Raw genomic sequence first — 24,152 nt, 5'->3', positions numbered from 1 at the left:
GTAGTAGGTGCCAGGCGCACCGGTTTATGTCAAGAACTGCAATGCTGCTGGGTTTTTCAAGCTCAACAGTTTCCCGTGTGAATCAAGAATGGTCCACCAACCAAAGGACATCCAGCCAACTTGACATACAGTGCTATGAAAAAGTATTTGCCCCCTTTCTAATTTTCTCTACTTTTGCATATTTGTGATACTGAATGTTATCAGATCTTCAACCAAAACCTAATATTAGATAAAGGGAACATAAGTGAACAAATAACACAACAATTACATATTTATTTCATTTATTTCATAAACAAAGTTATGCAACACCCAATTCCCCTGTGTGAAAAAGTAATTGCCCCCTTAAATTCAATAACTTGTTGTGCCACCTTTAGCTGCAATGACTCCAACCAAATGCTTCCTGTAGTTGTTGATCAGTCTCTCACGTCGCTGTAGAGGAATTTTGGCCCACTCTTCCATGCAGAACTGCTTTAACTCAGTGACGTGTGGGTTTTCAAGCATGAACTGCTCGTTTCAAGTCCTGCCACAACATCTCAATTGGGATTGTCTTGCTGCATGACCCAGCTGCGCTTCAGCTTCAGCTCACAGACGGATGGTCTGACATTCTCCTGTAGAATTCTCTGATACAGAGCAGAATTCATGGTTCCTTCTATTAAGGCAAGTTGTTCCAGGTCCTGAGGCAGCAAAGCATCCCCAAACCATCACACCACCACCACCATGCTTGACCTTTGGTATGATGTTCTTACTGTGGAATGCAGAGTTTGGTTTTCGCCAGGCATTACTGGAACCATGTCGTCCAAAAAGTTATACTTTTGAATCATCTGTCCATAGAACGTTCTTCCAAGAGTCTTGATGATCATCCAGGTGCTTTTTGGAAAACCTGAGTCAACTTTTTGGACGAGATGGGTCCCATTATGCCTGGCGAAAACCAAACACTGCATTCCACAGTAAGAACATCATACCAAAGGTCAAGCATGGTGGTGGTGGTGTGATGGTTTGGGGATGCTTTGCTGCCTCAGGACCTGGACAACTGAAAACCCACACGTCACTGAGTTAAAGCAGTTCTGCATGGAAGAGTGGGCCAAAATTCCTCCATAGCGACGTGAGAGACTGATCAACAACTACAGGAAGCATTTGGTTGGAATCATTGCAGCTAAAGGTGGCACAACCAGTTATTGAGTGTAAGGGGGCAATTACTTTTTCACACAGGGGAATTGGGTGTTGCATAACTTTGTTTATGAAATAAATATGTAATTGTTGTGTTATTTGTTCACTTATGTTCCCTTTATCTAATATTAGGTTTTGGTTGAAGATCTGATAACATTCAGTATCACAAATATGCAAAAGTAGAGAAAATTAGAAAGGGGGCAAATACTTTTTCATAGCACTGTAACTGTGGGAAGCTTTGGAGTCGACATGGACCAGAATACCTGTGAAATGCTTTTGACACCCTGTAGAGTCCATGAAATTATTGTTTTAGTCAAATATTATATCTGTTTGGGCTTCTTGCGGTCAATTTGCAGTCTACAAATTATTTGGAATTATGTTCCGGCCCCCTGACCATCCACTCGAGAAAAAATCGGCCTGCGTCTGAATCTAGTTGATGATACCTGCACTACACCAATACTCACACAGTAAGATGAATCTGTGCATGTCCTCTGGGGTTTGAATCACTTCTTATTTATCTAATCTGTCTCTCTTCTGCGTTTAGATTCGTCAGGGTTTGGTTAAACTTAGCCAGAGGATTCTGGGTGCCTGCACCATTGTCCAGGGGGCGATAGAGAGCATTCTGAACGACACGCCCCAGGAGTTTTACCACAGAACCATCAGTTTCCTCAAGGCGAGTCCCCCTCCCTTGAACCTTCCCCAATTACTTTATATACAGATGATAGTAGTGTAACATATTGACTTATCTGGATATCTGTCTGTCTGACTGTCCTACTGACTTGTCTATTGACTGGTTTCCTGCTTCTTTCTCAGTCAAACTCAGAGATCTGTTTCTCTGAACTGTCCACTGTTCCTGGGCTGACCCCCGTGCTGCCATCAGGTGCCATGTACCTCATGGTGAGTCTCATGTGTCCAGAGCTGTAGGTGTGGAGTCGGTAGGTGGGGAGATAACAGAACAGACCAGGATACTTAGTGCGTGTCTTGGTATTTCTAGGTGGGGATTGAGATGGAACACTTCCCAGAGTTCCAGAATGATGTGCAGTTCACTGAGCGTCTGGTGACTGAGCAGTCCGTATTCTGCCTGCCTGCTACGGTAAAACATCACACACACACATCCATCCATCTATCCATCCATCTAATGGTCTCATCCATCCTTTTTGTCTACCGTGGGTGGAGAAATGTCCTTGTTCTGTCTTTTACAACTCTCCTCTCCCTGCAGGCATTTGAGTACCCAAATTACTTCCGGATCGTGGTGACCGTACCAGAGGAGATGATGGTGGAGGCTTGTGCACGGATCCGGGAGTTTTGCCAGTGCCACTACAGACCCTGCAGCCAAGACAGCAACGAGCTGGACCAATGAGAGACAGCCTGAGAAAGGGGGAGACCAGAGAGTATAGACGCAGACATGGACAAACGTGAATGTGAAGAAAAGAGAACGGGAAGAGAGCGAGTGAAAGAAAGAAGAGAAACTAAGGAAGAGGAGTGAGAAGATTATGTTGCACTGCAGGAACAAAGGATTTAGCAATGTAATTGGTGGTCGTCCATCTTTGGTAAATCCAATGTATGAGCAGACCTGATATTTATATTTTGTATGGCTATTTTATGTTAACCTTACTTTGACTAATTATTTGACTTCATGGTTGTACCAATTCTCAAGGCTCCAGTGTTATTTTATATGTTGGGTTGACCAGAACACCATTGGGCCTTTAGAACCAGGGACCGGGGGTTTACCCCCCTCCTCCCCTTTGTTCAAACCATGATGGGGTTCATGGTTAGGGTTTCGTTCACTGGTCCTTTGTATTTGACACGCCTGCATGTACCCAGTGTTCATGATCAGGTGTAAATCTTCAAAAGACTTCAAGAGAATTAAAACATTAAAACATGAACACGATATTGAACGATTTCAGTCTTGAGCTGTTGTCATTTCATACTTCATGTATAATGTTTTGTAAATGCTTTATGTCCGTTTATTCAGTACACTTATAGATTTTCTGCCAGAAATGTATCTTATACTAAAATGTTATATACCCCCTAGAAACATCTTGAATCACCTTCAGTTTCAAAGCGCTATGAAGGCTCTCTTGGTTTTAAAGAAAACAAACATCCTCACAAATAATAAATATTACATTGGACTACTTCCCCTCTTACTACACGCAGATACATTTGTCAGTTTGACTATCTGTACTGTAGATACACGTCTGGTTCAATGTTATGCTTCTCAAGCTTATTGTAAAAAATGAAAAGTTGGTGTGATGACTAACTAGCATGAAATCATTCATTGCTGATACTATAGCGCAGCCTACTGTTGGATATATGTATTGCAGTCTGGGACCTTCCTGAGCAGATTCAACATGGTCATATTATTTGTCCTACATCCAAGACTTGCATACCTGAATGTATTTGCATTGCATTACCAAACACTTTAAATTGAATCTACACTATTGTACAATATCACAGCTATATCTCACAGTGACCTGCAGCAGGCCTATGTAATCTCACACCTTTCCTACCACATATTGATTGGGCATGAGGACCCTGTAGTCCAGGTCTACAGTATTTCCCCTCTGAAGAAAGTGTCCTTTAGGACATTCTCCTTCATCCCCTGAGTCTTTACAACAGCCCTCATTTACTGAGTGTACACTTCTTACATAGTTAAATGATTAACTAGAAAGATAAGGAGGCAAGAGAAACAAGTCTCTGAGTGACCTGCAGCTGGATTTCCCTGTAGGAGGGATTACAGGACTCTGAGTGACCTGCAGCTGGACATCCCTGTAGGAGGGATTACAGGACTCTGAGTGACCTGCAGCTGGACTTCCCTGTAGGAGAGATTACAGGACTCTGAGTGACCTGCAGCTGGACTTCCCTGTAGGAGGGATTACAGGACTCTGAGTGACCTGCAGCTGGACTTCCCTGTATGAGGGATTACAGGACTCTGAGTGACCTGCAGCTGGACTTCCCTGTAGGAAGGATTACAGGACTCTGAGTGACCTGCAGCTGGACTTCCCTGTAGGAGGGATTACAGGACTCTGAGTGACCTGCAGCTGGACTTCCCTGTAGGAGGGATTACAGGACTCTGAGTGACCTGCAGCTGGACTTCCCTGTAGGAGGGATTACAGGACATTTACATTTCAGCAGACACTCTTATCCAGAGCAATTTACAGTAGCAAGTGAGTGCATACATTTTAATACTGGTCCCCCATAGGAATCGAACCCACATCCCTGGTGCTTGCCATGCTCTACCAACTGAGCTACACAGGACTACATACACATAGACACTGGTAGAAATATCCACATGGATGATACAGGGACTAATGGTCTCTACTGATACCGTTCTTGACATTTCAATAACAAATCTCTGTGTGCGTTCACATTTCTTTTAAATTCTTTCTAGAAAGTGTATGATGAGCTCTTCCCTGTGACAGGTGAAGAAATGCTCACCACTGACATTGACTATCTGGACGTGTGGAAGGTTAACTGTGTTTATGCATAGTTGCTACATGTGTAAATGGGTGTGTGTTTACTGTGCTGAAAGAGTGTGTGGGTGGTAATGGGTCAGAGGGGAGGAGACAAGAATGGACAACAACAGCCGAAAGAGCGTTCTGACAGCTCTGTCATCATCTCTCTCTCCTCTCCTGCAGGTGGCGCTGCATCCCTATCTGGTCCAATCTGACCTGGTGGATTTCTGCAAGTCTCGCAACATCACCCTCACTGCCTACAGCCCCTTTGGTTCCCCTAACAGCGTTTCCCAAACTCGTTCCTGGGGACCCCAAGGGGTGCACGTTTTGGTTTTTGCCCTAGCACTACACAGCTGATTCAAATAATTAAAGCTTGATAATGAGTTGATTATTTGAATCAGCTATGTAGTGCTAGGGCAAAAACCAAAACGTGCACCTCTTGGGGTCCCCAGGACCGGGTTTGGGAAACATTGCCCTAGAAGACCCAAAGACCTGTGAGTGCTCCTGACAATAACATGTATAGGGGAGAGTGTGGTAAATTGAGCCATTTTTTACATTCAGCATCACTCCTTCAAGGGAAATATAGTATTCTGTCTAACAAAGATATCTACATATTCTTCAAGATGTTGTTATCCCTGGAAATAATCAGAATTCATGTAAACATTTGTTTTCAAATCAAATCAAATCAAATTTTATTGGCCACATGCGCCGAATACAACAGGTGTAGACATTACAGTGAAATGCTTACTTACAGCCCTTAACCAACAATGCATTTATTTTTTAATAAAAAAGTAAAATAAAACAACAACAAAAAAGTGTTGAGAAAAAAAGAGCAGAAGTCAAATAAAATAACAGTAGGGAGGCTATATATACAGGGGGGTACCGGTGCAGAGTCAATGTGTGGGGGCCCCGGCTAGTTGAGGTAGTTGAGGTAATATGTACATGTGGGTAGAGTTAAAGTGACTATGCATAAATAATTAACAGAGTAGCAGCAGCGTAAAAATATGGGGTGGGGGTGGGGGGGGGCAGTGTAAATAGTCCGGGTAGCCATGATTAGCTGTTCAGAAGTCTTATGGCTTAGGGGTAGAAGCTGTTGAGAAGTCTTTTGGACCTAGACTTGGCACTCCGGTACCGCTTGCCGTGCGGTAGCAGAGAGAACAGTCTATGACTAGGGTGGCTGGAGTCTTTGACAATTTTTAGGGCCTTCCTCTGACACCGCCTGGTATAGAGGTCCTGGATGGCAGGAAGCTTGGCCCCAGTGATGTACTGGGCCGTACACACTACCCTCTGTAGTGCCTTGTGGTCAGAGGCCGAGCAATTGCCATACCAGGCGGTGATGCAACCAGTCAGGATGCTCTCGATGGTGCAGCTATAGAGTTTTTTGAGGATCTGAGGACCCATGCCAAATCTTTTCAGTCTCCTGAGGGGGAATAGGCTTTGTCGTGCCCTCTTCACGACTGTCTTGGTGTGTTTGGACCATGATAGTTCGTTCCACTACAGCCCCGTCGATGAGAATGAAAACATAGCTTGTCCAAAAAAAGTGGTCTCTTGGCACAACCTACTCCAGGTATGGAGTAAGTTGAGCCGCGGGACAAGTTAAGACGCCTACAAATTTCTGTACTGAATGAAATATTACCACTTTTTTTTTTTTTAAACCATTCTATCTTTATTTCCCAAACACAATTCAACACAATCACAGTCATTTTTTTGTCTTTTAATCATTTTAAGCATATTTTAACACAGGCTTAACACTTACAAACACTTTGTACTTAAAAAAAAACACTTTTAACATATCCCAGCGATAATGCCTTGCATTACACCTGGGAAGAAATCACTTCAATTGGCTCAACTTACCCCAAGGCAAACATTTTGACTATATTAGCCAACACAGCTACAAGGATGCACTTCCTTGCTAGGTTTAGGACCTTATATTGACGTATAGAACAGTCTTAAAACAATCTACTTTGGTTTAGATACAAGCATCATGAAACCTCTTAACACAATAATTAATTTGACTTGGTGAAAATCTGTTTTTTTGACCTAACTTGCTTACCACTTATTCCATGTGGTTTCTTCATTCAAATGATGACCTCTTCTTAAATATTTGGTCAAATGATACACTTTGTGTATGGTTTTCTAGAAACAAGGGAGGCTCAACTTACCCCACTCTCCCCTACAGTAGCACCTGCACTATATGACTCTGTCCTGCACTTTTGACACTCAGTAAATAACTCTCTCTACGTTACAAAAGTTGAACGTGCTAAGAAGCACCGATGGAGCCCTGCTCAGGTTAGAATAGAGAGTTCCGGTAGAAACACACATGTATGTGTCTCAGCTGTGTGTCCATCTCAGATCTGTCTTCAGGGAGTGAGTGTGTGTGAGAGAGTGTGAATGAACATCTGAACTCTGGATCTAAGGACTGTATGTGTGTGTGTTGTTTCAGGTGCTGCTGAGGTATCATGTGCAGCAGGGTATTGCACTGATCCCCAAGAGTGTCAAACCCAACCACATTCTGGAAAACACTAAGGTGAACTTTCTCTAACCCAATATATATTATATTTCCTTATTTGACCTACATATGGTTCTTGCTGAATCATACTATGAGCTCATATCAAGTTCAGTTTGAGCAATATGACTGACTAAATTAGGAATCAGTCTTAGTGCTATAGTTTTATCAATGTCAGGTCAATGTCTTGGTATGCCAATATAGTTATTAACTGAACTTTTACACACATTACTATCTCACTAAAATAAATCTACGGAGATGTATTCATTCTGACAATAACTGAAAAATGGTGCAGTGAGAACTCAAATGGGAAGTGTGTCATCTGCAGATCTTTGACTTCTGAGTGAGGAGGACATGTCAGCACAGAGGACTGGATCGAGGCTGGAAGTCCTGCATCAGACTCGTAAGACAGGGTTCACCCTTCCTTATACAAATACTTAACACTCTTCTATACATCAATAACTCCATGTAGAGAACAACTGCTCCTAACCTGACATAATGCTATGTTTCTGTTCTTCAGATTGAAGTCTCATCCATACTAATGAGTCCCTGAGGATCAGTGAGTTGAGACAGAAATAAGATAACTGCTTCTCAACCTGATGTTAACAAGGACATATTACTATCCACCTCCTCATCAACATCAGCAGCATAAGCCTGCAAATGGTCTTTACCTATAAAGTGAAACTATGATAAATGAAAATGTAGCACTGAAGGTAAATAATGGATGTTGTTTTTTTGCTGGCTTGATTTGAATAAATGTGCCAACACTGCCCTTTCTGCCTGATTCTGATGGAACTCAATATTACTTAATTCATAACTCAAACAAAACATTTAGGTTAAAACACATAGATGATGCTTTAATTGTAATACCAAGCACATCAAAGACAAACGTTTTCACAGTCCCCAGGGTTAGGCATGTTGGAAGCCTTCACAAACCAGCTGATACAGAACCAGTCCTATTGTGAGCTTTTGTGCTTTTAGAGATGATATAATACGTAATCCACTGACAGTTCCATTGGTAGTTACACAGCTCTTTTCACCCCCTCCATCCCCTGCAGTCCTCTGTCTCCTCTTTAGTTGGGGTGGGTGGGGTGATGCCTGCATTTTCCCTTGTTTCCTGCCCTCTTCCTGTCTGGACTTCAGGGCTGGGGTCTCACTGAGCACACACAGGCTGAAGCCCCTGCGATGCGTTTGGGCAGGTCTGGGCCCCGCACCCACTGGCCCTTGTCAGGGTCAAACACCTGTGTGGCCTGTGAGAACACCATGCTCTCCCAGCTGTAGCCCCCCAGCACATAGATCTTACCCCCCCAGACCCCACAGCCCGCCTCACTGTTAGGCTGGAGGAGGGAGGCTATACGGGTCCACTGTTCACTTTGGGGGTCAAATGCCTCCACCGCCAGGATGTCAAAGCGATCTATGCTCTCCTCGTGGTCATCACTGCCCCCGATTGCATAGATGAGGTGGTGAAGTGACGTCATGCAGTGCCACCCCCGTGCCGATGACATTGCCTGGCGCTCCACCCAGACGTCTCCTCCTCGGGGGTCGTAGCTCAACACGTCTCGCCGGTAAGGCCCGATCTGGTAGTCATGGCCACCTGAGATGTAGACCACTCCTTTATCAGATGTACCTGCATGGCCATATGTGAACCTGCAGAGACATGGAGAGGAGAGGGACAGGTGAGAGAAAGGGCTTTGATGTGAGCTGTGCCAGTCTGCCGGCTAAGAAGGCATAATAGTTATATTAGGTCTATTGCGAACCGTGACATAACATAGAGCTGTCCCCAGAGGCAGAGTGTTGTTCTCATTACTCTGTTGTCTTGCTGCTTAACGGGTGGAATTAATATCAGAGAGACAGGAGTTCAGGTAACCCTTTGGGAGACCATTATAGAGGAATAGTGTCAGTTCGCACCTGGGCAGTCCTGCGACGTATGTCCAGCAGTCGTTTGTAGGGCTGTACACCTCCACTGACGACAAAGCCCCGTTATCATTACGCCCTCCCACAGCGATCAGACACTCCCCAACGGCTCCCAGGTAGAAATCCACACGGCGCTGGTTCATTGGGGCACTCTAGAGTAAAGATGACACATAATTGGAGACATTTTGAAAATGTTAGGTTGGGTTTCACCAGAACTGGGATTTGAATGGAGATCTCAGAAAGTAACTACTTTTTAAAACCATTTGAATACAGATCTGAGAAAGCAACTACTTTTTAAAAGTATTTGAATACAGATCTCAGGAAGTGACTACTTTTCAGAAACTATTGGATTGGCTGCCTTCAACTAATGGCAGGGTTGTATCTGAAAGCTGTATCTGGAACTGCATGTTGAAGATAAAAATCGAAAGAATAAAACACAAATCTCCTATATTATTCCAATCTACCTGACAGTCATATTTGATCTAAACAAAACATTTCTATCTGAACATTCTGTAAAATGTCCATTCCCCTGAATGGCCATTTTCTCAGATGTACAGTGAGGGAAAAAAGTATTTGATCCCCTGTTGATTTTGTACGTTTGCCCACTGACAAAGACATGATCAGTCTATAATTTTAATGGTAGGTTTATTTCAACAGTGAGAGACAGAATAACAACAAAAAAATCCAGAAAAACGCATGTCAAAAATGTTATAAATTGATTTGCATTTTAATGAGGGAAATAAGTATTTGACCTCTCTGCAAAACATGACTTAGTACTTGGTGGCAAAACACTTGTTGGCAATCACAGAGGTCAGACGTTTCTTGTAGTTGGCCACCAGGTTTGCACACATCTCAGGAGGGATTTTGTCCCACTCCTCTTTGCAGATCTTCTCCAAGTCATTAAGGTTTCGAGGCTGACGTTTGGCAACTCGAACCTTCAGCTCCCTCCACAGATTTTCTATGGGATTAAGGTCTGGAGACTGGCTAGGCCACTCCAGGACCTTAATGTGCTTATTCTTGAGCCACTCCTTTGTTGCCTTGGCCGTGTGTTTTGGATCATTGTCATGCTGGAATACACATCCACAACCCATTTTCAACACCCTGGCTGAGGGAAGGAGGTTCTCACCCAAGATTTGACGGTACATGGCCCCGTCCATCGTCCCTTTGATGCGGTGAAGTTGTCCTGTCCCCTTAGCAGAAAAACACCCCCAAAGCATAATGTTTCCACCTCAAAGTTTGACGGTGGGGATGGTGTTCTTGAGGTCATAGGCAGCATTCCTCCTCCTCCAAACACGGCGAGTTGAGTTGATGGCAAAGAGCTCGATTTTGGTCTCATCTGACCACAACACTTTCACCCAGTTCTCCTCTGAATCATTCAGATGTTCATTGGCAAACTTCAGACGGGCCTGTATATGTGCTTTCTTGAGCAGGGGGACCTTGCGGGCGCTGCAGGATTTCAGTCCTTCACGGCGTAGTGTGTTACCAATTGTTTTCTTGGTGACTATGGTCCCAGATGCCTTGAGATCTTTGACAAGATCCTCCCGTGTAGTTCTGGGCTGATTCCTCACCGTTCTCATGATCAATGCAACTCCACGAGGTGAGATCTTGCATGGAGCCCCAGGCCGAGGGAGATTGACAGTGCTTTTGTGTTTCTTCCATTTGCGAATAATCACACCAACTGTTGTCACCTTCTCAACAAGCTGCTTGGCGATGGTCTTGTAGCCCATTCCAGCCTTGTGTAGGTCTACAATCTTGTCGCTGACATCCTTGGAGAGCTCTTTGGTCTTGGCCATGGTGGAGAGTTTGGAATCTGATTGATTGATTGCTTCTGTGGACAGGTGTCTTTTAAACAGGTAACAAACTGAGATTAGGAGCACTCCCTTTAAGAGTGTGCTCCTAATCTCAGCTCGTTACCTGTATAAAAGACACCTGGGAGCCAGAAATCTTTCTGATTGAGAGGGGGTCAAATACTTATTTCCCTCATTAAAATGCAAATTAACTTATAACATTTTTGACATGCGTTTTTCTGGATTTTTTTGTTGTTATTCTGTCTCTCACTGTTCAAATAAACCTACCATTAAAATTATAGACTGATCATGTCTTTGTCAGTGGGCAAACGTACAAAATCAGCAGGGGATCAAATACTTTTTTCCCTCACTGTACATAATCAATCAAACAAAAACCAATTATGTTTTGTACAGATACAAAATAAATATGTTGTGATGCTCAACTACTGTATGAGTCTTTCAACATGCCACTGAAAAGGTGGAAAACTGCAATTCATTATATAATACCGCAGAGAAATTCAAAGCCGTTAGCAAACATTGCAAACAGCAAGTTGGATGCCTAGCAAAAACAACTTCGAAACTCTGTCCATTTGAGGGGAAGTGTTCTTGTTTCAAACACACTACATCTTTAAAAAGGGATAGTTTACTCCAAATACAAACTAACATGATTTTCCACCTTCTTTGGCTGTAGTTGATTCAAGACGGCAGTTTTTGGATATTTAGTTTCCTTTCGACACACAGCCATATTTTGTTACCGTTAGCATTCTCAGTAACACTTAACATTAAACTGTTCTTGTGCTTGTGTAATAAAACTGTAATTACTTTTGGATAAATGTTATTAGCATGTTGTTACATAATACTTTGGTAATTGCATTTTAATTGCATGGCAATGAGCTGACAGTTTTTGTAACTACTGTACACAAGTGGAATAGTCACTGTTCCTTACTACATATGTAATAACTCCATTATTATGCAATTATAAAGCAATTTACAAAGTCCTATGTAACAATGTTGCTATTGTAATAGTCAAAGTTACTACACATGTATAATAACTTGATGTAAAGTGTTACTGTATTACCTCTTCACTCATAATTAAAATATATTTGTTAGTCATTTTGTAAGCTGCAAAAGTGGTCTACTTTAATGTTGAGGTGATTCCATGTCCCTCAGGTATTTAATTATAGGCTATATTAAGATCCATATTTGAGAGCCCTCCAAACCATGTGCTAATGATAATATATTTAGACTAATTCAACAAACCAACTCGTTTTTGGTTCTTCATAAAATATTTGGCAGCCATCAAATAAATATATTTTTGGTTTTCGAATAACTTGCATGTATTCAAATACCTTCAAATATTATTATTTGTTTTTCTGAGACCTGTATTTAAATATCAAAGAAAATGGCTGCTTTTTAGTTGAAACTCTATTTAAAAAAAAGATATATATATATATACACGACTACCCTGAGTATTTGAAAAGTTGGTATTTTCAAATAAACTACAAAATACAACTATTTTTTGCCCAGGTCTGGGTTGCACTCTGAAGTTAAGTTGGGTTGCACTGTGAGAGCAGGGCTTTACCACAGATGGAAGAAGGAGACAGATCTCCTCTCACAGGATGTATACATCTGAAGCATCTGTTTAGAACTTCTTCTCACCAGGAAGTCCAGTGGTGAGAAATGGGAGAAGATGGAGCTAGATGCAGCTTGGCCGACATTCTGCTAATGGTCTCATCGATGAAACATTTGATCTCAATAACATTTTCTGTTCCCCAAACTAGAATCTGTTACGAACAGAGCGCACTAAGTTTTGTATACTTGACTCTTTCTAAATGTTTCAAAAAATCGCATTGTTTAGGAGTGCAAGGGCGAATTGAGTTATTGCACACACACAATTCACACAGTAAGCATTCCCCAACAGAAATCAGTCAATTGAAATAAATTAATTAGGCCCTAATCTATGGATTTCACATGACTGGAAATACAGCTATGCATCTGTTGGTCACAGATACCTTTTTTAAAGGTAGGGCGTGTATCAGAAAGTCAGTATCTGGTGTGACCACCATTTGCCTCATGCAGCACGACACATCTCTGTCGCATAGAGTTGATCAGGCTGTTCATTGTGGCCTGTGGAATGTTGTCCAACTCCTCTTCAATGGCTGTCCGAATTTGCTGGATATTGATGGGAACTGGAACACGCTGTCGTACACATCAATCCAGAGCATTCCAAACATGCTCAATGGGTGACATATCTGGTTAGTATACAGGCCATGGAAGAACTGGGGCATTTTCAGCTTCCAGGAATTGTGTACAGATCCTTGCGACATGGGGCCATGTATTATCATGCTGAAACATGAGGTCATGGCAGTGAATGAATGGCACGACAATGGGCCTCAGGATTTTGTCACGGTATCTCTGCTCATTCAAATTGCCATCAATAAAATGCAATTGTGTTTGTTGTCCGTAGCTTATGCCTGCCCATACTAGAACCCCACTGCCACAATGAGGCACTCTGTTCACAACATTGACATCAGCAAACCACTCCCCCACACAACGCCATACACGCTGTCTGCCATCTGCCCGGTACAGTTGAAACCGGGATTCATCTGTGAAGAAGAGCACACTTCTCCAGCGTGCCAGTGGCCATCAAAGGTGAACATTTGCCCACTGAAGTCAGTTATGACGCCAACTGAAGTCAGGCCAAGACCCTGGTGAGGACGATGAGCACGCAGATGAGCTTCCCTGAGACGTTTTCTGACAGTTTTTGCAGAAATTCTTCGGTTGTGCAAACCCACAGTTTCATCAGCTGTCCGGGTGGCTGGTCTCAGACGATCCCGCAGGTGAAGAAGCGGGACATGGAGGTCCTGGGCTGGCGTGGTTACACGTGGTCTGCGGTTGTGAGGCTGGTTGGACGTACTGCTAAATTCTCTAAAACGACGTTGGAGGCGGCTTATGGTAGAGAAATTAACATTCAATTATTTTGCAACAGCTTTGGTGGACATTCCTACAGTCAGCATGCCTATTGCACGCTCCCTCAAAACATGAGACATCTGTGGCATTGTGTTATGCGACAAAACTGCACATTTTAGAGTGGCCTTTTATTGTTCCCAGCACAAGGTGCACAGGTGTAATGATCATGCTGTTTACTCAGCTTCTTGATAAACCACACCTGTCAGGTGGATGGATTATCTTGACAAAGGGGAAATGCTCACTAACAGGGATGTAAACAAATTTGTGCACAAACATTTAGAGAAATAAGCTGTTTGTGCATTTATAACATTTCTGGGATCTTTTATTTCAGCTCATGAACCATGGGACCAACACTTAACATGTTGCATTTATATTTTTGTTCAGTGTACATGCAAGAAGGCGCCAATAGGATCTCGCCAACTCGTGCTTGGCTCTGCCCACCTCCTTCCTTGTTCTGCCCACTATGCTTAATTTGCTCTAATTGGAAATGATGCAGATGAGATATTTTAGTTAGTTACCAGTATCTTTGGCTTTACCTTGATCCACTGGTTGTCGCGGGGGTTGTAGCGGTACAGCAGGTTGCTGGCAGCATCACCTCCATTATCTCGTGATGAGCTGCCTCCAGCGGTGAAGATGAACCCCCCCAGTACAGCGACACAGTGGTGGCTCCTCTGTGCCGGGATCTGGGTCTCCACCATCCACCCACCAGAGTCTCCATCCAACCAGCGAACATCTGCAGTCAGCTCCTCCCCGCGCTCTGACACCTCCCCACCCACCAGTAGGAGGCGCTCCTCCCCTCCCCGCAGCATGGTGCGGCCTGTCTGCAGCACGGGCTGGGCGCTGGCCCTGGTGTGGTAGTTCAGAGCCTCCTCCACCAGCACCTCACAGCCGGCCTCGGGGGGCAGCAGGGTCTGTACAGCCGGGAGGACGCGCCCCACCAGGTCACTGGCTGGCATTAGGGGGAAGCGTATGTTGGAGAGCAGCTGGTGGGCGTGTGCAGGGCGGTCAGGCATGTGGCTCAGCCACTGGAGAGCAGCCTGGAGCAGAGCCTGCTCATTCTCGTGCTGGACCTGCCCGCTGGCCAGGTATGAGCTGAGCTTGGGAAGCCGGACATCCCTCAGGAAGCCCGGGGTGAAGGACAGGGTTGCGAAGCGTTCCAGGATGAAGTGGTCGATGTAGGCGTCTAGTCTCTCCAGGCTGTAGAGCAGAGCCAGCTCCTGCAGGTAGAGGTAGTTCTCCTCACTCACCTCCTTCTCTAGGTACTGGCAGCAGAAGTCCACTGCCCTCCACACCTGCAGCAGGTGGGCCGTCTCCAGAACATAGTCAATGTTCCCTCCATCCAGCGGCAGCTCCCCACTGTAGAGGAAGTCCACCACAGCCTTAAGGCCGATGTAGGAGGCCCCCACCAGCTCCACCTCTGCCTGACGCTCCTCCCTCATGCCCAGGGTGAACATGGCCTGGAAGTAAGGGCTGGAGACGGCCAGCAGGGCGCGATGGGCTGGGATACGCTGCTCATCAGCCACCAGCACCATGTCACACAGCTGGCCGTGCTGACGCTGCTCATTCAGACCCTGCAGGAGGAAGTCAGCCTGCTCCGCCCAACGATACACCTGAGACACAGAGCAACAGGTAATATTAAACGAAAAGTTATACTTACTTGAAGGAAGTTGGTCAGTTAAGACAAAACTAACACTGTAGCTAGATAGGTCACATGATGCAACTAACCTTGGATGACTCAATTATCTGTTGAGGCCGTGAAACACGGCTTTGTCTTCCATTATCCATTGTGTTCTCTCAATCCAACACTATCTGAAAGACAGTGAAATTTGATGACGAATCGATATAATTCAGAGAAACCACAAGTGGCGTCACATAACTTGGACAACAGACTAACTTTCGGGTTGCTTGTCAAGAAAATTAGACTGACATCATGCCACAAGGTATCACCTCACTTTGGCGTCTCAGGGGAGGACGCTGGGAGATGTTGGCTTCTTGTTACATTGTAGCAGCTTTTCAACAGCAACTTTGAGATCCAACAGTAGGCTATATGTAAGCAAGCAACGATCTACACGAGACGGTCTTATGTTCGACAACAAAATTTACCGAGCGAGAATAAAACAACAGTGTTTAAATATTGCACAGCATCACCCGTTGTTACAGCTTGCTTGAATCAAAAGCTGTTTTAAAATGTATTATTTAGTTGTTTAGTCGCAGCCATGATCTCATCCAGGAAGTAGCCGTAGACTGTCTGTGAATCTAACCAATCACAGGGCGAGTGCATGGGGCCCACTTACCATGCACTGCTGAAAACGTAAAGCTATTGAACGCAGATTTAAAAGGTTAGTTTGCGCATTGCACTGCTAAAAGTGTTTATCCCCGCAGTCAAATCCCTCAGTGTAGAAACGTTTAGTTTAGATGCACCATTTTGATGCCTTTTCCAACTTGTCCTTATGTGACAAGTGATTTTATTCTATATGTTGTGGGCTCATCAATTCATGGAGGGATTTGGTCATGCGGGTCCATTCTGGGGGTCTAGGGTGTAACCCAGGTCCTTGAGAATAGCAGATTTATATGAGACAGCCATTGTAAAATGACTGTCTAACGAGCCTATCACGCGCACACACACACACACTCACTCTCTCTCTCTCTCTCTCTCCCCCTCTTTGTCCCTCATATAGCTTGAAAGAAATTACCTCTATCTCTGTGTGTTCTAGGCCTACTATGGTTTATTATTTTATTATATAATTTTATTTAATTACATTTAATTAAATGTATTATCGGAACGTTTAATTTTGGTTATTGATTGTGGCGCTGTTTGCAGCAGGCTATTGTTCTCATGCATCAATCACATTAACAGACCACAAGATGGCAGGATAGCGCAGTAAAACGGCAACAATAGAAAGGGTGGATTTATTTGACTGAATCTCTCAGTTGACCATTGGGAGGAGGTGAATCCTGCGTCTGGGGACTTCGCCGCTCTAGTACGGCAACCTGATTGACAAACATCACCAACGCCCATAAACTGGATATAGGAATGAGTCGAGTCGTGAAAAGAGTCTATTTCTTAGATAATTGAGAAAAGATACACCCTTTTCTGCGCACTCCTCGTGTAATAGCGCTTGTTCGACTGTTCAATAGGGACGAGTGATTTCAGACTATTGAACTCTCGTTCTGCTCCTTTTGGATTTTGGATTGTTCTTTTCGCCGTGTGCTTTCTTTCATCTCTAGGCTACTGTCCATTTGCGTCCATCCAAAATGGCAACAAGAATCGATAAAGAGGCTTGCAGGGAAGCTTATAACCTCGTCAGAGACGATAACACGGAGATAAACTGGTGAGTGTGTTTAAATTAGTTGTGCATAGGCAATTGTGGGCATCTGAGATTTTACACAGCATCCTAAGAATGTAGTTGAGTCTGCATTTATAAAATCCACAGCAATGGGTGGATGATCAGTGTGCACTTATCATTCATTTACCTAGTGTTTCATTTGAATCATTGTTTCTCTCCTCCCTAAAAAATATCTCTCTTAGTCATGCCCCGGTACCCTGAATTATTAGACTAACTTCCTTTGTCTATCCAAGAGGTACAGTGATAGTGACCCGCATTTGACACATCGGTTTTTGAATGAATAGCCTACTTTAGCCTGGTCACTACATTGTAGTCGCATCCGATAGATGTCTGATGATGGACGTGGACACGCATTAGTGGAGTAGAGTGGCATGGAGGATCACTGATCTTTTTGACAGACAGGGCCCAAATATTCAATTTGACATGGCTGTAAGGTCAGTGCATTTTAATTATTTAATGTATTGTGCATTTTATGTTGTTTTAGGGCAGCGTTTAAATATGAGGGCCATATGATTGTGCCGGCGGGCCAGGGGACAGATTATGAAGAATTCAAGAGTCAGTGCACAGGTAAGGCCAGGATTTCATTCATTTTTGTGCCTATGCGGTTATTTCAAATTGACCACAATGTTCCTGCATAACGGCAACAGCGCTGTAATACAGACCACACACAACATTTTAACGACTTTTACGGGCTACACGCTTCAGCACTCGCGGTCCTGTTCTGTGAGCTTGTGTGGCCTACCACTTTGCGGCTGGGCAGTTGTTGCTCCTAGACGTTTCCACTTCACAATAACAGCACTTACAGTTGATTGGGGCAGCTCTAGCAGGGCAGAAATTTGACAAACTGACTTGTTGGAAAGGTGGCATCCTATGACGGTGCCACGTTGAAAGTCACTGAGCTCTTCAGTAAGGCCATTCTACTGCCAATGTTTGTCTATGGAGATTGCATGGCTGTGTGCTCGATTTATACACCTGTCAGCAACGGGTGTGGCTGAAATAGCCAAATCCACTAATTTGAAGGGGTGTCCACATACTTTTATGTGTGTATATATAGTGTACGTTCAGCCTCTTCCGAATTGAAGAAAAATTCGCAGGAGGGTGTTTCCGTTTATTAATTAATTTTTTTTGGGGGGGGAAGTCTGGCTTCCCTTGGCACCCATGATTACACGCCACTGCAGTAGGCTAGTAGGCTACTGGGTCGTCACTAGTTAACACATCCACAAAGTCATATTTATGGCTAAACCCAGCCTATTTCTACAATTTCTGTTTTTAAAATCTGATTTTAACCCTAACCACACTGATAACCTTTTGCCTAACCTTAAATTAGGCTATGACCAGAAAGCTAACCTTTGTTTTCATTAATTTTTACAATAGGCCTATAGCCAATTGTGACTTTCTGGCTGTGGTAACTAGTGACAACCGAAGGACTGAGATCCCAAAGACAGTAGGCCTACAGTATGAAGATAGGCAGAAACTGCTTCTCCAATAAAATCCTCGATCACACTTGTAGGCGATGTCATGGCGACGTTGGCTACTAAGCTCATGGGCAGAAACATCATCGGGTCTAACGGTTGTCTCGCACGCACCGAACTGCGCATGCGCTCCTTCGATATAACATTTTTGTTTTACGAAAATGAAAACGTGTCAGTTTGTCACTTTCACGAGGTTGGAGTAATAACATCTTCAACTACTTAAAATAATAATAATAATAATAATAATAATAATAATATGCCATTTAGCAGACGCTTTTATCCAAAGCGACTTACAGTCATGCGTGCATACATTTTTGTGTATGGGTGGTCCCGGGGATCGAACCCACTACCTTGGCGTTACAAGCGCCGTGCTCTACCAGCTGAGCTACAGAGGACCACAAGGACAAAATATTGTCTCGAATCTAGGTTGTGCCTTTAGATTTCGAGAAAATTAACAATAAGGAAGACTTGTTTTCACTTCTCTCATTGACTTCTCAAACCACAAACCCCAAACCCCGGCCTGGTGTCCTTGGTCTGTTCCCGGAATCTGTCCCGTGACTTCATATGGAGGTAGGCCTTTCTTAGTTCTTAAAAAGTGTGTAGGCCTATAAGTTTATATCAATAATATTGAAGTTGTTCCATCTGTTTCTTATGCGCAGCGCAGTGTCTTATTCTAGTCAGGACATAGTGCAAAATGTGTCCATTCCCACGGGGGCCAGTATGAAAAAAATAAAAAAAAGTATGTATGCACTCACTAACTGTAAGTCTCTCTGGATAAGAGCGTCTGCTAAATGACTAAAATGTAAAAATGAGCAAATCATGCTGTCAACACCCTCCCCTCACACACTCTCATCCCCCTAATAAGATATGGTCTTTGCTATATGGGATCCTTGGTACGTCCATACCTCATTGAAGTTTAAATGTAAATTGATAAGGGTTAAGGTTTGGGTTATGGTTAAGGTAAGGGTAGGGTAGGGTTTAGGGTATGGATGTCCTAAGGATTCCAGATAGCACTAATCAATAAGATACTGAAGTGTTGGGCGTGGCGTGTAAAAACTCCAGTGCTGTTGCACGCCTGTATTGCCCCAGGCTGTAGTTTTGTTTCAGGGTTTACATTCCAGTGATGAAATACTAATTTATTACAATCTAGGCCTATTACTGATTTTATTATATTATTTAAATAGGACTGATGTATTACTATACTAACTACCCAAATAGTAGGCCTACACCTCGCTGTCCATCCTGGTCTCAGAGCATTTCGTATTATTCTGTATAAGTAAATACGGACACTCCATTTAGTATATGTTACATTTCGTATGGTTTGTATTAATTAGTGGATGTATATTATCCATTTCGTATGATATGTTATGAATTACAGTTTGTATGATACGTTACAAATTTTCTAAATGTACAATATGTTATGAATTTTCAAAAGGTATGATATGTTACTAATTCCAATTAGTTGTGGCTAACGTTGGCTGGGTGGCTAACGTTAGGTAGCTGGCTAAAGTTAGCTAGGCTAGGGGTTAGGATTAAGGTTAGGAGTTAGGTTAAGGTTAGGGTTAGAGGAAGGGTTAGTTAAAAGGGTTAACATTAGGGGAAGGGTTAGCTAACATGCTAACTAGTTGCAAAGTAGTAAATAGTTGAAAAGTTGCTAAAATTCTAAAGTTGTCCGTGATGAGATTCGAACACGCAACCTTTGGGTTGCCAGACGTTCGCGTTCCACCCACCCTCCTTTTGTGGTTGCCTTAAAGATGCACTATGCAGAAATCTCTCCGCCATTTCCTGGTTACTAAAATTCTGATAGTTCGCCCAATTTTAGTTTATGTGACAAAACCGCAACTATAGTGTAGAGAATCTATAGTGTTTACTATCTAAACCGCTCTGAAATATATTTGCCATTTGAAGCTGTAAAAGCCGCAAAAACGAAACTTAAGAACGGGAAGCATAGAAATAATGCACATAGAAGAGATCTACCGCTTCTTAGACTTGCTTTCAATGAGAATGAAAGATTTATAATATCTCACATTTCTATGTGAATTTGGTTGGGTCGCCCAAAAAGTAAGTAACCTTCTGTTTTATGTAACCATACCAAACGTAATTTATCATAATAATTTGAGTGTCCCTGATTTACATTTACCATGTTACCTCTAGTGTAGGAGACCAGGCTTGGTTGTCCCATACTACCATAGTCTCTCATCACTCTGAACCTTGTCTTTGCCCAATGGATATTGTTGCTCTAATCTTACTGTATAAAACGTTTCATACATTCTGATGAATCTGCTTTAACAGAAACTGTGAAAGTCTCATCCTGTCTTTGAGGGCTTGACCACAGACTGTTGCACTAAGAAGGTGAACATTGCATCATGTTGTTTAGATAGACTGAGTGTTCTAAAGGAATCACCTGTCTTATCAACTAAAGGTCTAAACTCAAGCATTCTATTTGTCTTTTTGCTGCATCATCATAGTCTCAGTAGTGCAGCTGTTTTCTGGACCCTTGTCATGACAGCTTTGTCAGCACAACTAAAAGGGAAGGCTTTAGAGGGAAGAGATTTTGAGCTTAGTCTGATACACCAGGAAGTTTACGACAGGGGAAGTCAGGCTTGGTACTCAACACTTTTATATGCTTATTCATTACTTGTCAGCCTTACGCGCTTCCACAATGTGACAAATATAGAAACAAGCACAAAAAAAGTTTATTTTTATTTAAGTGCTAGAAACATTGGTCGTTATACAGAGAAACAGTATAGGCCTTTGTGTGGTCTGGTGGATATCACAGTTCATTCAGGTGACATGTAGGGGACTCCTGTATGGGGAGGTGTTGAAACTAGCGATGGCCTTTGACACCATGCTGATAAGTTTTAACACTGATTCTTGTTAATGCACAATAGAGCTTTTAGTCTGATAGACGTGTGCTGCTTCTGAAGCTTTGCCAGGAAAGTCTCTATCAGTAAGGCACAGATAAACACAGATATCATGCCTAGATTGTGCCAATCAGTGCATTATTAAGGGTAATGAAGGGACAGGGCCTGGTCCAGAGCAGACTCAACCCAGAATCACTGCCTCCCCAGTCCCCTCGGTATTGCTCACAACTCCAGCCTCTTTGATTGAACCTGTTGACCTGAATACCTTCCCCTTTTTCTCGTACTTACAGATTTACCCCACTTTTGGTATTTGGCAGTGTCGCCATAATAAGCCAATATTCCCTGCCTGTGTTCATACTTCTTACAGCAGCATAGAAACACTCTCACAAAGCTCAATCAACTCGCAGTACACAGGAATCAGGCCTTGCCAATTGCTGGCTCAAACATGGTGACAAATCCATTTATTTAACAACTATACCATAATTACCTGTCATGTGACAGCTGGGAATGGAAATGGTCTGCGGTGTCATCAGCCTCTGCAGGTTTCTGCCTGTCTGATGGTCAGTCTCATCTCTGACTGACTGCTGCTGTCTCATCTCTCTCTCTCCCTCTCTCTCTCTCTCTCTCTCTCTCTCTCTCTCTCTCTCTCTCTCGCTCTCTCGCTCTCTCGCTCGCTCTCTCTGTGTGCCTCTCTCTCTCACTCTCTGTGCCTCTCTCTCTCTCTCTCTCTCTCTCTCTCTCTCTCTCTCTCTCTCTCTCTGTGTGCCTCTCTCTCGCTAACTCTCTCTCAGATGATGTGCGTCTCTTTGGCTTTGTGCGGATCACAACGGGTGATGCCATGAGCAAGCGGGCCAAGTTCACCCTCATCACCTGGATAGGGGAAAATGTGAGCGGCCTGCAGCGTGCCAAGATCAGCACTGACAAGACACTGGTGAAAGATATTGTCCAGGTTAGTGACTCTCTGTTCTCACCCATACTCACATGCTTTTTTAAAACAAATACTACAGACAAACAAATGTTTTCATAAATGTGCTGTTAAAATACAATACAGTAAATTGAATGGCAAATAAAGTACAACACAATTTGGCTGTGCCATCTCTCTAGCTTCTTTTGTCTTCCTTGTCCAACACTCTCTCACACATTCCTTTTTCTGTCACCTTCTCCCCCTCTCCTCTCCTCTGTTTGTCTCCTGCAGAACTTTGCCAAGGAGTTCATGATCAGTGATGCTCGTGAGCTAGAGGAGGACTACATTCGCACTGAGCTGAAGAAGGCAGGCGGGGCGAACTATGACGCCCAGGGAGAGTAAAGCAAAGTCCACCAGGGCGGGGCAGGGGAGGGGCTGCTACCTTTTGGGGGAGGGAGGGGTCTTCATGCCTGGATGAGAGAGAGAGGGGGGGATATACACACATGCACAAACATGCACACACAGATAAACACATCAACACAACAGCAACACAAAAACTCTCACAAAAAAGCACATTGAGACACACTCAGACATATGCCTACAGTCCTATCCTCAGCCCTCTTACCAGTCAGGGCATGGTTGATTATCTACTGTACTGTGCATCATCTCACTCTCATCTCAGCTAAGGCGCAACATTTAGAACTATCTCAATCTGGGGTGCTGTGTTTGTGTTACAACTGGAAAAGACACGTTACTGTACTGTATGTCAGAATGGCAGAAGGATTCTCTTTGTCTCTATATGATTGGACTTATCATCATTGTGCTTTTACTGTATCTTCCTCTGTGGTTGTAGTCCAAACATGCATCATTGGTCAATAATGTGGTCCTCTGTAGCTCAATTGGTAGAGCATGGCGCTTGTAACGCCAGGGTAGTGGGTTCGATCCCCGGGACCACCCATACGTAAAAATGTATGCACACATGACTGTAAGTCGCTTTGGATAAAAGCGTCTGCTAAATGGCATATTATTATTATTATTATAGAGGTCTTTCCTGCCCAACGGTCTCGTCTCCCAATCCACCCCCAAGTTATACACCACTGTGTTTACTGCCTTAATCTCACATGGAGAGAGGGGCATAATGGTAGTTGTGTGTGTTTGTGGACACTACACTGTTATTGGCTATCCTCCACTCATGGGGGTGGGACTAAGATTTGCCTATGGAACACAAACCAATAGGGCAGGGCTGTAGCACTGTCAGTCGGCCCAACCCAGGAGCAGCCATTTCTCTGGTGTAGCCTCTTTTTATTTGGATTAAACCCCCAAAATTAATGTTTTTATTTTATTTTGTTTAAGAGTTTAACCTTTGATTTATTCTTGAGAGCAATGTTATGTAGGGGATTCGAGGAGACAGTTAAAAACTGAACTGGGCACACGATCAATCATTTCAGAATAAAACAGTTGTTTTTTTCAAGCTTGTTGGTCTCTTTGTTTGTATCTAAAGCGCTCATTGACATGGAAAGGAGGGCTGGTTGATGTGAGAATAAGGTAAATTAGTTTTGTGGTGGTGAGGTAATGGGAGCCCTTCGCATCGTGCCACCCTAGTCTAGAGTACACATAGTAACTGTCTCTGGGGGGCTTATGGGAGTAGCATGTGTTGTCATGGTCACTACTGTCAGGCTCAGCCAATCACATTCTCAGGGGGAGCTTTTCTGTTCTAAAGCTTGTCAATAAGAACCCCTCCCTGCTCAATCCCTCTGTTGGCTAAC

The 24,152-nt window shown here is 43.5% G+C and overlaps 3 protein-coding genes and 1 long non-coding RNA gene across 7 annotated transcripts in view; 3 read left to right on the top strand and 1 right to left on the bottom strand.

Moving 5' to 3' along the window:
- LOC311135342 (tyrosine aminotransferase-like) overlaps window positions 1–3,068 on the top strand; it is an 8,594-nt gene extending 5,526 nt beyond the window's left edge. The window contains exons 8-11 of the mRNA XM_084169284.1: window positions 1,712–1,840; window positions 1,981–2,064; window positions 2,162–2,260; window positions 2,387–3,068. Coding sequence (XP_084025410.1) covers window positions 1,712–1,840; window positions 1,981–2,064; window positions 2,162–2,260; window positions 2,387–2,527 — 453 coding nt within the window. The 3' untranslated portion in view covers window positions 2,528–3,068. The remainder of the gene's footprint in view (window positions 1–1,711; window positions 1,841–1,980; window positions 2,065–2,161; window positions 2,261–2,386) is intronic.
- A 1,982-nt stretch (window positions 3,069–5,050) lies between these two features.
- LOC311135196 lies at window positions 5,051–7,900 on the top strand. Its single transcript, XR_014613746.1, has 4 exons — window positions 5,051–5,116; window positions 7,066–7,149; window positions 7,457–7,531; window positions 7,649–7,900. It is a non-coding gene; the product is annotated as an uncharacterized lncRNA (long non-coding RNA).
- A 61-nt stretch (window positions 7,901–7,961) lies between these two features.
- Window positions 7,962–16,410, bottom strand: LOC311135178 (kelch-like protein 36). Of its 4 annotated transcripts, none has more exons than XM_084169103.1 (5): window positions 15,747–16,410; window positions 15,525–15,608; window positions 14,318–15,409; window positions 9,037–9,194; window positions 7,962–8,775 (listed from the first exon to the last, which is right to left on the bottom strand). In XM_084169103.1, exons 2-5 carry the CDS (start codon window positions 15,582–15,584, stop codon window positions 8,268–8,270), a joined length of 1,818 nt encoding a protein of 605 aa, XP_084025229.1. In that variant the 5' UTR covers window positions 15,585–15,608; window positions 15,747–16,410; the 3' UTR covers window positions 7,962–8,267. The 4 variants fall into 4 exon arrangements, with proteins under 4 accessions (XP_084025229.1, XP_084025231.1, XP_084025228.1 ...); XM_084169105.1 differs by having other exon boundaries at window positions 14,336–15,409; XM_084169102.1 differs by having other exon boundaries at window positions 15,525–16,410.
- Window positions 16,411–16,733: 323 nt separating this feature from the next.
- Window positions 16,734–23,857, top strand: LOC311135194 (coactosin-like protein). Its single transcript, XM_084169125.1, has 4 exons — window positions 16,734–17,131; window positions 17,631–17,713; window positions 22,274–22,431; window positions 22,678–23,857. Exons 1-4 carry the CDS (start codon window positions 17,055–17,057, stop codon window positions 22,786–22,788), a joined length of 429 nt encoding a protein of 142 aa, XP_084025251.1. The 5' UTR covers window positions 16,734–17,054; the 3' UTR covers window positions 22,789–23,857.
- Window positions 23,858–24,152: the final 295 nt, after the last annotated feature.

This window comes from Coregonus lavaretus, assembly GCF_964263955.1.
Source record: "Coregonus lavaretus genome assembly, chromosome: 9".
Taxonomy (NCBI): Eukaryota; Metazoa; Chordata; class Actinopteri; order Salmoniformes; family Salmonidae; genus Coregonus; species Coregonus lavaretus.
The sequence above is the reverse complement of the archived record's forward strand: the minus strand, read 5'-3'. Positions and strand labels throughout refer to the sequence as shown.

What these genes read in the sequence shown, in the direction of transcription:
- LOC311135178 (XM_084169102.1), bottom strand. Translation starts at nt 15,584, where the DNA reads ATGGATAATGGAAGACAAAGCCGTGTTTCACGGCCTCAACAGATAATT. An exon ending in AGATAATTGAGTCATCCAAG is followed by an intron (nt 15,410 to 15,524) that starts GTTAGTTGCATC and finishes TCTGTGTCTCAG; the next exon opens with GTGTATCGTTGGGCGGAGCA. An exon ending in TACGTCGCAGGACTGCCCAG is followed by an intron (nt 8,776 to 9,036) that starts GTGCGAACTGAC and finishes ATGTCTCTGCAG; the next exon opens with GTTCACATATGGCCATGCAG.
- LOC311135194 (XM_084169125.1), top strand. Translation starts at nt 17,055, where the DNA reads ATGGCAACAAGAATCGATAAAGAGGCTTGCAGGGAAGCTTATAACCTC. An exon ending in GATAACACGGAGATAAACTG is followed by an intron (nt 17,132 to 17,630) that starts GTGAGTGTGTTT and finishes ATGTTGTTTTAG; the next exon opens with GGCAGCGTTTAAATATGAGG. An exon ending in ATTCAAGAGTCAGTGCACAG is followed by an intron (nt 17,714 to 22,273) that starts GTAAGGCCAGGA and finishes ACTCTCTCTCAG; the next exon opens with ATGATGTGCGTCTCTTTGGC.